The sequence below is a fragment of the Talpa europaea genome (genome assembly GCF_964194135.1).
Source record: "Talpa europaea genome assembly, chromosome: 7".
NCBI lineage: Eukaryota > Metazoa > Chordata > Mammalia > Eulipotyphla > Talpidae > Talpa > Talpa europaea.
Genome location: NC_140074.1, coordinates 131,432,939 through 131,445,201, shown reverse-complemented (window position 1 = coordinate 131,445,201; position 12,263 = coordinate 131,432,939). Strand labels below are relative to the sequence as shown.

General features: G+C 59.2%; 1 protein-coding gene across 1 annotated transcript in view; it reads left to right on the top strand.

Annotated features, from left to right (window-relative positions):
- The window catches only part of SDK2 (sidekick cell adhesion molecule 2), a gene marked incomplete at both ends in the record, with an annotated part of 223,168 nt that overhangs the window by 127,957 nt on the left and 82,948 nt on the right, over nt 1-12,263 (top strand). Inside the window, 2 exons of the mRNA XM_084238690.1 lie at nt 1,863-2,010; nt 7,434-7,567. Coding sequence (XP_084094816.1) covers nt 1,863-2,010; nt 7,434-7,567 — 282 coding nt within the window. The remainder of the gene's footprint in view (nt 1-1,862; nt 2,011-7,433; nt 7,568-12,263) is intronic.

The following is a 12,263-nucleotide window of genomic DNA, read 5'->3' as shown; positions in this document are numbered from 1 at the left end:
TGTTTGAAGAGACGGTGGTCAAAACCATTAGATTAGATGAGGCTGCCAAGAGGATAGTGTGTCTGAGAAGAGAATTATCCCAGGGCTTTGGAAAATGAGCTTGTAGACCCTCCATTCTCAGACTGTAGTGTGGGGAGGAAGCCTCGGGAGACTGATAATCAGGAACTCTAAGATGTGCATGGAAGCAGAGCCCTGGGGAGGAAGGAAGGGCAGGGGTCATCCTGAGAGAGGAAAGGAAAGTCCCCAAGGAAGTTCAGGCTAGATTGGACTTGCTTACAATATGGCAGCTAGAGTCCAAGCAGGAGCCAGGTGGAAGCTGTATCCTTTTGATGACCTGGCCTCCAAAGTCACACAGCATCACTTACAGCACATTCTACTGGTGGAGTAATCACAAATCCCCCAGATTCAAAGGGAGGGGACATAGCTCCAGGGGGCAGTTTTGAGCCCCACCAATGTGTAAGAACCACTAGCTTAGCACAGACAGTAGATCTCAACACTGACACACTTTGGAACTCCCCGAGCAGCTTCAGAAATATTGATGCCTACGCCCTCCCACCCCCCGAAGCTTCTTCCCCTTGGAAATATGAAAGGCCACCTTTTAGGGGCATCTAAGATGCATCCAGCACCTTAGAGAACTTGGAGAACAGAGGGAAGAAGACGCAATGGTATTCGAGATCTAATAATTAAGAAATAATAGTCAAAGTGAGGAGACAAGAGGGGTTCATTGCTGGTCCCCATGGTCAGGGAAGGATTGGGTGGGCCACAGGGAGACCAAAGCAAGGTTTCCGTGCTTTCAACTGACTGCATGTCGGAACCCCAAGGGGCAGCTCACACCCATTCCCAATGATATCAAAGTCTGGGGGTAAGACCCCACCATCAGCATTTTTGACTCTGCAGCTGATTCTGACAGACAGGGAGCCAGCGTGAGGACGAGCATGCTGCTCACACTTGTGTGTGGACATGCTTCACCAGAGTTTTGTGAAGTGCAGGTTCTGATTCAGCAGGTCTTGGGGGGGCCCAAGAGTCTGCATTTCTAACAGCCACTGCAGAGCCCCCAGGTGCTGGCCCAGAGACCACGCTCTGAGCAGCAAGCCTGCACGTTCGTTTTCAAGGGCCTTGGCAGCAAGCACAGCACACTTGCTCACAGCTCCAAGCCTCTGCTGTCAGAACCAGACCCCCCCCCCCCCGACCCCAGCGGGCAGCCGGGCTGGCGGAAGTGCAAACACGCCACTCTCTGCTCCCCTCCTGGCTGGTGGGGCCTTCTTTTCTGCCACGGGGTGGGCATGTCTTAAAAAGAGCAATCTGGTGTTGATGTTCACGCGCAGGTGCAGAGGCACGCACTTCCCAGCCAAGGAGGGAAATCGTCTCCAGGGCGGTCCTGAGCGGCCAAGAGCCCACCCTCTCCAGCGGGCCTGCCCCTCCTGCCCCCCAGTGGCCGAGACCTGCCTCCCCTGACCCCAGTGCCGATCCCCTGCTGACTAGAGATAGAGAAGGGGGCACAGCTCTGCCTGGTTCCAGCATCTGGGTCTGAGCTCAAAGCCTGGCCCAGTCCTCAGACAAGACCCTGAACCACTCTGAGTCCGTGTGGACAAATTTTTGCATTGTAAAATAAGGACCAGCCGCAGGCGGTTGACTGACTGACGCAGTCAGTCCATGGCTATATGGAAATAAATGGGGATAAAACCCCAAAGCACGAAGCAGGGCTTGTGTAGGGATGGGGCTAGAGGGTGGGTGAAGGGGTACTGGGGTGCTGTCTGTCCCCCATGTTCCTTCTGCTGCCACTGCTCCCACCGGAGCTGGGTATTCTCTGCAGCTGACCCCCAGGCGGCCCCTCACCCCACTTCTGCTCTTCTCTCCCACAGATATGGGGAACTTTGAGGAGGGGGAGAAGCGCCAGAGTGTCTCCCACGGAGAAGCCGCCGTCATCCGGGCCCCGCGCATCTCCAGCTTCCCGCGGCCGCAGGTGACATGGTTCCGGGATGGCCGCAAGATCCCGCCCAGCAGCCGCATGTGAGCCCCTCTGTTCTCTGGGGGGTGGGCGGAGGGGGCCCCCTTCCTGGGGATCTTGGGGAGAAGGGGCCTCCCCTCCTGGGGGAGGATGCTTGTAGCCAGATCAAGCCCCCAAATGCCAAGGAGGGCATTTCTGCCCTCCCAGGCCTCTCTCAGCAATTCGGCGTCCGAGCCAGTTGGGGCACCTCCCAGGCTGCGGGGAAGTCTGGCTCACAGGGGCTTTCTGGGAAGGTGCGTTCTAAGTCTCGGAGCCCTGACAGCCGCTGCCGCCTTCCTGGGGAATCCCGGGGCGTTGGCTCCACTCTCAGCTGGAGAGCGAGTCTGTCTCCAGGGGCACTTAAAAAACCCAAACAGGCAGAGACAGAGGCACCATCACCATGGTTACAGGCCCAGGGCTCCGGCCAGGTCATCCCTCCCAGGGATGTGGTTGGTGCTGGCATCTCCCCCACAGCGGGGGTGTCCCTGGTGTCTCCGGTGTGCGGGTGTGTCCAGGGGTCCATGGCGAGCTGGGCTCTGTGTGTTTTGGCCACAGAGAGGAGGTGTGACCGGGGAGTTCTGGCAGGAAGAGAAACACATGGCCCTTTCAGCGCTAACAAGGGCCCCTTGTGTGCCCTGGCATCAGGCCTGGCAGCCTGGCTTGTGGGCAGGAGCCTTGGAGCCAACACCTCCACCGAGGGCGAGGGGCAAAGCATTTCCTCCTGGGACACACCCTAGCTCCACCCTCCTCAGGGGCTGGCGCCTGCCCAGTCTTTCCCATTTCCTTGCTCCCAGGGAAGACAGAACACCCTTGTCCTGGTCTGCTCAGCCGCAGGTCCACTGCAGGGGAAGCTGGGTCTAGTCTCCGTAGGAAGCAGGAGCTAGGATGGACGGGTCTTGCCTTTGGGGACCACAAAGCCTAGTGAGAGCAGCTCCGTAATAACAGCAGGATCCACTGAGCAAGCTGGTGGCGTTTATTTATCCCCTGGGCTCCATGCCGTACCCATGCTGCTCCTGCAGGACAGCCCTTCTCCAAAGAAGGCTCCCTCTTCCGTCCCCTGAGTACAGCTCAGGACATTTTGTGGCGCGAATGACCTTCTCTGCACTCCTATGAGGCCGCTGATTTTGTCCCCATTTTATGGGCAGCAAAGCGGAACCCCCAAAAGTTTGCCTACTGGGCCAGATCTCACGAAAGGTTTCAGGCTTGGTGACTCGAGTCAGGGTCCTTGTAATTCCATCATAGGTAAAAATTATGCAAGATCAGGTATGAAGGCGGCAGAGCCAGGTGGGGGGAGGATGGAGTGAGAATTAGGTGTGGTGCTGTGATCCCCAACCTGGCCGCCCATTGAGATCATTCAGGGTCATTTCAAATAAACTGATCTTTAGATTCTACTCCCCTCACATTCTGATTTCATTGAACAGGGTGTAATCTTGGCGTCAGGGTTTCTAAAAATGCCTCAATGATTCTAATAGGCAGGCAGAGTTGAGAACCACTGCCCTCGGAAGTGTCAGTTACCTGTGGGCACGATAACGCTGCGAACCAAGAGATCTCACCACCCTGAAAGGCTCAGCGTGCGCTTGTTAGATGACTGCAAGATGGGACCTTGTCTGGGCTGCCTCCCTGTTCTGGGCTTGGCTGGCTCATTGGCTGATCCAAATAACTAGGTTGCTCAGCTCTGCTCTCTCCTCCATCCAGGAGGCCCAAGATCTTCTGGAATTGCAGCAGAGCAGGAGAGGAAGTAGCAGGAGCTTTCAGACTCTAACACCCCCATGGTCAAAGCACCCCACCCCCACCATATTGTGGAGGTCAGATCCACAATAGGGACAGTGGCACCGTCCCTGGAGTGAGAGGACCTGCAGCCATAGAGCAAAGGGTGTGGGCACAGAGCCAGGGAGAACTGGGGAGAACCACGGGGGACTGTGGCTGTGTGAGTCCGAGCCTGCAGCCTTGGGTGTAATTAAGAAAGCAGAGTTTCAGGGCAGCCCATAGGACAGATACTGAGACAGGTAGGTGAGGCCTCCCTCTTCCCTCTGCTCTCCTGAGGTTGCCCCACCTGTCCTAGAGGTAGCGGTGCCCACATCCAGGGCATCAGCAGTGGCTGCCGGAGACCACCTCCAGCCTCGGTGGGAAAAAGTACTGGGACCAGCCAGCAACCTCTGCCCCAGCTGTGGGAGGGGTGCGTGGGCACCCCGCTGCGCCTGCCATGGGGGTGCAGCCCTTTCTCCCACTCACTCCCACCATCCCTTCCGGCCCGGCCCACCTGCTGTCTCACTCCTCTGCCCTCTCCCCAACTCCTTCTGTCCCCCAAAGCCTCTGGCACCAGGACAGAATAATCTCCCGGTGCACACACAGGCCCCCTTCACAGCCACCCGCCCCCGGCCCGCCCTCCAGCACTGCTACCAAACACAAGACAGAACACTGTGGGATTTTATCTCAGCAATTACAGCAGATTAATATTCACATCCGAGAGGGAAGGTCCCTGGAAGCCAAGTCTCTGATGTCTGTTTGCCAGAGATACGGATCTGAGGAGTGCTCTGAGCCAGCAGGGGCTCGGGGTGCCCGTATCTGCAGAGCTGCTGGGGCAGAAACAAGATTAGCGACACCTCCCCCCCTCCCAGGGCCCTGCTGCTCATTGTTGAAAGAGACAAGATTCCTACCAGAGAGTCCAGCTGGGGGCAGGCTCTGGGCTGGTTTACTTTGTTCTTCCTGCCGTTATCATGGGCCCCGTGTTGCCCAGCGCCCAGCATCAAGGGCTATCTTAATCTGGTGCCGGGAGGTGGGGTGGGAGCTCACTGCTGAGAAATCCGGCCCAGCCCCTGCCTGGGAGTGGATCCCTGACATCCACACCCTGCAAGGGCCCTTCACCAGGCGCTTCCAGTATGGTGCATCGGTACAGCAGGCCGGAAGTCCTCCCGAGGGCCAGATGTGACTGTGGGGGGCCATCTTGCAAGGAGACGGACATCCCGTGGAAGGTGGCAAGCCCCAGACCTCCCTTAGCCTCCCTGGAGTCAGAGGGCAGGCTGGTGGAAGCTGTGAGTCCAGGCCCAGCCTGCCTCTCTCCAGGCCTGATTGAGGTAGTGCTCGCTGAAATAACAGCCAGACCCCCGCCCCTCCCGATCCCAGGGACTCCATGGACATGTATTTCTTGCTCATTTAAAGTCCATCAGGGTGAGGAACAGGAGGGCGCTCTCCTCCAGACGCTCAGGACCTGGCTGCTGGAAGCTCTGCCACCCTGCATCCTGGGCTTCCAAGTTTTGCCCTGCTCTCTGGGGAGAGAGAAAGTGGGGGTCCTGCAGGGGTTCCTATAATCGGAGACCAGAAGTCGTGTTCTGCGCTTCCTTCGTATCATACTGCTCTGCCCTGTGCCCACCTGGATGCAGGGGGCTAACAAGGGTGGCCCTGACTCCTCAGCACTCTGGAGGGGGACCATGAAGCTGAGGGGGACCAGCTGGCCACGTCTGCCACCTGGATCTGCCACCCAACCTGGGGAAGATTTCCTTGGCATGACATGGTCAGCATGTGGGCCTGGCCATTCCCCTCTGGACTAGCCTTGGAGTGCAACTGCCAGCACCCCGACTTCTCCCCTAACTACACACCCCCTTGCTATGACAACCCAAACTGGTCCAGACATTGCCCACTGTTCCAGAGGGCAGAGCCAGCCTGGCTTGAGAGCCACTGACCTAGAAGGACTGATCATAACATAGACAACGACTGGCTAGAGGAATGGGGGGCGCCTTGCTGTCACACAGAGAAGGTGCTAGAGGCAGGGGCTTCCTGGGAGGCCCCAGGGGCTCAGGACAGGCCAGTGAGCTGAGGAGTGGGGCCAGGCATGACCAGTGTGCCCTGCTGCACCAGCCTACTCCTGTGTTTCTATGGTAACAGGAGTGGCCAGGCAGCCAGACCCGAGGGGTGCAAGGACACAACAGGGTACCATCGTAGCTTGAACTTGCACTGGTGCCCGACGAGCACTGTGAGAGGTGGGAGCCTCAGCCCAAATGCAGGAAGTTCAGAGCTGGCAGGGGCAGGAGCTAGCAGGGGCCCCAGCAAACAGCTGCTTCCACCCCTTACACAGATGCGCACACCGAGACCCTGGAGGGAGGAAGCTGCCAGCCAGCTCCCTAGAGCTGGGGCCATAGCTCACCCCCGCCTGGCCGGGGCCCGGCCTCCCTCCCCCCAGCACTTGCCCGCCCCCACCAGCTGCACGAAGGGCCCCTGCCAGGGACTCCCAGGGCAAGGTCTGTCACCATCTCTGTCCCATTTTGTCACATTTAAAGCTATTTTAGCTTGGTTCTACTTCCATCACCTCATTAACTGGAGGTGAAAATAGCTCTCCAGGAAAAAAAAAGCACACATCACAGGCTATCCAGGAACTGGGAGCAGCAGGCTTAGCCTCCAACACCACCGGCCTTGCAAGGCTCAGCACTGAAGGCCCAGACCCGGGAGGACACCCTGGCAGGGAGCGCGCGGGCTGGGGAAGCAGTAGCAGTGATGTTTATTTGAGAGCCTGTTTAAAACAGCAACATTCACCTAATGGGAAAATTTGAAAAGAATTCAACTGGATTTGTCCTTGTTAAACTAACATTAAGGATGTTTAACAGCTGTCTCGGGCGCATCACATTAAAATTGGAGATAGACTTGACAAACTAATGGTTTTGTTTGTCGTCGGGAGAATGGGCAAAGGAGGAGGTGGGCAGAGCTGGGGGGTGCTCCCGGGGTCTGCTCAACCGCAACAAATGCAAGCTTCTGCTCGGACAGGCCCTTTCTCTGCCTGCACGGGGGATGCTGAGGGTCTGACGGGGGTCCCAGCGGAGGGAACCAGAGTGTGAGCCAACAGCCCACGTCTGCAGCCCACCGCTGGCCAGCCTTTCTCCCTCTCAACCAGCCCAGGGGCTCCCACTCCCCATCAGAGAGGTGGAAACAGGTACCCTAAAAGGGGTGTGGAGGGAGATCTGCACCCTGGAAGTCTGTCATGGGTCACCCATGGCCTTTAAATCAGCCTAGACACAGCTAGGGGTAGGCTAGCTCGCCGATTCTGGAATGGTCCTGCTCATCCCTCACCCACTGTCATCACGCGTCATTTGTTCATCATTCACTCTGAGACGTTTCTCCGTGTCTGGAAGCTCCTGGTGTCCACGCAAGCAGAGACCCAGCATGGATGCTGAGACGTGGAAGGGGCAGAGCCCCTGGGCGCACATGCCCAGGCACCTGTGGGACAGGGGAGCTGCCTGTGCATGGCGCTCTGGGCCTCTGGGAATGCGCTGTTTGGGCCCGACCCCCCTGGAATTCTTTGCAACTGACTGTAGTTGAGGGAGGGGGTGGATCCAGGAGGGGGCCGGAGGAGGGGCCCCGCGAGGCAGCCTGGGAGGCCCCGGCTGTGTCCCCATCTGACAACCCCCCTCCCAGAGCCCCTCGGGCCCAGTCAGAGAAGTCCTTCCCCTCTCCCCAGAGCCATCACCCTGGAGAACACCCTTGTCATCCTGTCGACCGTGGCGCCCGACGCCGGCCGCTACTACGTGCAGGCGGTTAACGACAAGAACGGGGATAACAAGACCAGCCAGCCCATCACTCTCGCCGTGGAGAGTAAGTGAGCCGCGGGGCCTGGCCCGGCGTGGACGCACCATTAAATCTCGGGAATGGGCCTCCAGGGGGCCTTCGGGAAGATGGAGTGGCGGTGGAGGGGGGAGGCTGGGGGAGCGGCCTCCTGGGCAGGAGGCGCCCCAGCCGGGCTGGGGTGTGCGAGCAGGAGCCAGGAGGGAGCTGGTTCTGAACCGTTTCCCTGCAAATCCGAGGTCCTGTGTTAGCAGAGGGGACACCGAGTGCAGCTGTGGGCAGGGCCCCTGAGGCCCAGGAGGGCCGGCGGCACAGGGAGAGGGTGGGTGAGCGGGTCACAGCCTCCCCGGGGCGCAGGTGTGCTGGGGTGCTGGGAGAGGGAAGCCAGAGTTAAAAGAAACGTACTAACTGCCTCCGCTCAGCTGGCACGTGAAAGTCGCTGCTTCTGCTGGGGACAGGCCTGCCACGGAGGAGAATGCAGCCAGGCTGCCCCCTACAGCACCCCCTCGGCTCCCCAGAGTCCTGGGAGAGCGTGTCCCCGTGGCAGAGCGCAGGTTGAAAGAGCTTCTTTTGGCCAGGAGGCATTTGTCCAGGTTTCTGACGGGAAAGGAAAATGCTGGGGAGGGGGTTCTCCCCGACCAGGTGAGCCCCTCCCTCCACGGCCCTCCCTGGATAGAGAAGGGGCTGGGGTAGCCCCCAAGGCAGGCCCTCCTAGGGATCAGACAGTTCGCAGGCAGGGCCTGAGCTTCCTGCAGGAGCCGAGCAGGCGGGGCCAGATGTTCTCACCCCGCCACATGTGGGGAGCTCCTGCTCCCCACTGATCACCCATGACCGAGCTGGGACACAGCCGCCGGCAGCAGGGTGAGGGTGTGGGTCAGGAGGGCCTCTGTCCTTCCTCTGTCGCCAACTCCAGGGTGCCTGCAAAGAGCCCTGGATGCAGGGAGACTTCCATGCGGGACGCTGACCTGTCAGGGCTACGTGGGTCACCTCTGACCTTGACCTGGGCCAAGGTCTCAGTCTAGTCCCAGCTGGTGACCTTGGGCTGCTGTTTCCATAGGGAAGGGAATTGAAGCCTCAGTTTCCCCCATGTTTTCCAGTGCTCCAGTTACCTGGGGTCTGGTGGAGCCAGGTCATTCGGTACAAGGCGATCATGCTCATGGTCAAGGCCAGGCATCTTCCTGGGTGACTCAGTTTACCCTGAGACCAGAGATTGGAGCCTTCTGCTCTGGGCTCTCCCCCAGCATCCATCCTCTTCCTCCCAGGGGTTAAACCAGCTACTCTCCTGGCTGACTTGTGTGGGTCGTTCATTCTCTGCTCCGCGCCAACCCCCCAACGCTCCAGCTGGCCCAGGGGAGTCTGGCATGGCCCTGGGGACCCCTGTGCCTGCTCAAGCCTCCCCGGTTGTCTGCTCCCCCCTCCCCGCCCCTCCATCGCCTTTCGTGGCCCCTCATCGCCTGCTCTCACGCAGTGATTTGTTCTGGATTGAGAGCAGAATCGCTGATTTTTAGCTAATTTCTCCTCCCACAAGTGACTGTACTTCAAAACCCTGCTCCTGTCGCTGACATAAACCCCAGCCTGCCGCCGGTGTATGGGAGCAATTTTGTCCCTTTGCCACCCCGGCCCCTCCACCCTCCCCTGCCGCGCTTCCTCCCTCCTCCGTGCAGGGCAGTTCAGCTTCTTAGCAGCCCTGGGGGGCAGGAGGGGGCTGCCCCAGGAGTCGCCCCTGCCCAGGTGCCAACTTGGGGACCTCAGAGGACCGTCGCAGCACGGGGACACGGCAGGGCCCCATGCCCCGAGCCAGAGATGCACTTGTGGTCAAAATGGTGAGCGAGTCACCTCCACAATGTGGAAGTCGCCAGTAGCCGCCCCCCCTTTTAAAAGAAAGAAGAAATAGGTGAAATTAATATTATGAATATATTTGTGAGCCCTGCGTATCCGGAACATTACCATCTGAACATACAGTCGGCCTAGAAAATACTAATGAGCTCTCCAATGCCGGGTTTTTTCATCCTAAATCTTGGAAATCCGTCTGGACTCGCAGCTCGCGTCAGTCTGGACGCCAGGTTTTCAGCTGAAGTAACGTGATCTGTGTTTAGATCTCCCAGAAGTCACAGCTGAAAAGGTAGCGCCGTTCGCTCAAGTTGCGCCACACGTCCTGAGAAGTGTTCTCCTCGCTGATTTGGGGGCCTGTTTCGTTTTAATGAAATGTAAATCAGTTCAAATGAAGTCCCATTCAATCAAAAGGGCACATTTCAAGAGCTCGGATTTGCCCGTGGCTGGTGCCCCAGGTGGGAGGGGATGGGTTGGCCGGGCCCCCTCGGGCACCAGAACCTGCCCAGGGCTCACCTGCCCAGCCCAGGTGAGTCTTCTGGCCCCAGGTCCCCGACTGCTCATCTGTGACGTGACGCCTGCAGCAGCCTGGGCTGGGAGGATCAAACGCAGCGACTCGGGGAGAATAGGTCTCGGTGGGTCCCTCACTGGGTCTGTGGTCGGAATCGCCCTGGGGTGCAGAGTCCATGGTGTGCGGAGCCCTGGGCCTCTGCCCCATCCACGCCCAGAGCTCCCGTGGAAGATGCCCCCTCTTGGCTGCAGTTTGCTTGTGACTTTCCTGGCTTGAGCTGTGAGGTGCACCCCACCCTCAGTCCAGAGCACGAGTCTGAGGGCGATGTCCTGCGTCCTGTCCTGAGAGCTGCCGGGCCATCCCCTCACTCTGGCAGGCATGGACACAGGTGAGAGAGGAGGTGAGGGGCACGGCCCTCCCAGCAGAGAGCCGGCAGCCAGGGCTGCTGAGGGGTCCCCCTGCCCCCGGGCGACTCCTGCAGCCCCAGCCCTCGTCACACACCCCGGCCTCCGTGTCCGCGGCGCCCGGGTGTGGGCAGGGTTCAACTCACCCACCGAGCAGGTGGCCGAAGAGGTGAAGATTTACTTCCCGGGACGGTGACTGATATCGGGCAAAACTGGGGTGGAAGCACTGGGCCCCCTGGCTGCAAAGCCTGCACCAGTGACTGTTCCCAAGCACCACGGCCTTCCCTGCATCTGGATTCCCTGACTGCTCTGTAGGTTCAGCTCCAGTCACCCCCCCAGCAACCCCCACGCCGCTCCTAGCAACTGCCATCCACTCTGTCTCTCGCTGTTCTCCCTGCTCCCCTTGTTGCTGGCCCCTCTCGAAGTGAGCAAGCTCCATGCCTGCTTCTCAGATCCATTTCCCTGGCTCCCCCACCTGCCACCTGCTCTCGCCCGGCTCTCCTCCGCAAGTGTCTGCTGCGTGCCTGTCCTCAGCTCGCGAATGTCGCCACTCGGCCACCCCAACACCTCTGGGACTCACAGACAAGATCCAAACTCACCCCCCTTTGCTGGGAACCCCTTCCCCGTGCTTATTGACTCTGTAAAGGGGCCTCACGTGCAGGCATTGAAGCTCCAAATCATCGCAGCAACTCTGCTGTCCCCCACCTGCGCTGCCCCATGCGCCCCACACCCCGGACACTGCCGCTCTGCCCTGCTCCCAGCACCGTGCCCACCCAGGCGGGCAAGTCCTCAGTTGTCTGAGCGGTGGGGTGGGGCTAGGGAGGAGAAGGCCAGGGGGTCTCCCTGAGCACAAGCAGGCAGATCTCCAGGGACTATCACTTTCTGCACCCACCAGGTGCTGTGCATCCGCCCAAAGCACAGCACCTGGCCCCTGGGCACGACCCCAGACACAGTGATTTTTGCCCTGTGTTGCCTCTGACAAACCAAAACTGGGGCATGAGGTGGACTGCAAAGGTCCCCCCACACCCCTGGGCACCTGGGCAGAGCACCTAGGCTTTGTGCTTAGGTCATCCTGACCCTCCTCTTCAGTATCTGGGCAGCTGCCTGGGCCTGGACATGAGCTCTGGGGGCCCTGGATGGGTGTCAGCCTCCCCAGCCCCCTCCAAAGCCAGCAATCAGCCCCCCGGGCCGCCCTCATATTTTTAAAGCCAAGGCCTGTTTGCCTGGCTCCGCCATGCAGCCTGCAGCTGGGGCCGGACCTGTCGGCCTCCTCCGTGTGGCCCATTAATCTGGGCCATGGTACCTGCGCGCCCCAGCATGTAATAAACAACTTAGAGCCTGCTTTTATGGGTGCAGCTATATCAGCAGCTTTCAATCCGATCGCTCTTTATGGCACCTACACGAGGCTTTTATATTGTTGCAATTATTTTGCTTTATATGCTACCTTTCTTCCCCCTTCATTTTACTTTATTTTTTACATTTTATTCCCATTCTACCTAGGCCTTTTCCAGTCAGGCCAGGGCTTTCTCAGAAAGCCTCCCCGGGCTGACTGGGGTGGCCCAGAGAAGCAGCGCGCAGCCCCCACCACCCCCCGCCATGTACTCTCCATCAAGGGCGTCCCGTCACTGTTGCCGGGGCCACCTGTGTCATCCCGGCCGGCCACCTCGGGGTCCCCTGGAAAGCAGTCAACTGGATAGATTTGTCATGAGAGGAAAAGTCCCCTGTGGTCGTATTTCCAGGCGCCGTGGAGCAGGTGCACGGAGAATATTGGAGTTTCTGCCAATATTGGGCTGACGCCGACCCACACAGACAAGAACCTGGCCACTTCTTCAAAAACTGAAAAAATCGAAAAGGAAAGGCTACCTGCTGCCTCTCAGAGAAGAGCTTGGGTGCTCTTGGCCATAAAGGGGCTCGCGGGCCTGTTCTCCCACGGCCCCACCCTGGCCTTGCATGTGATCACTCCAGCCATTCTTCACTTGAC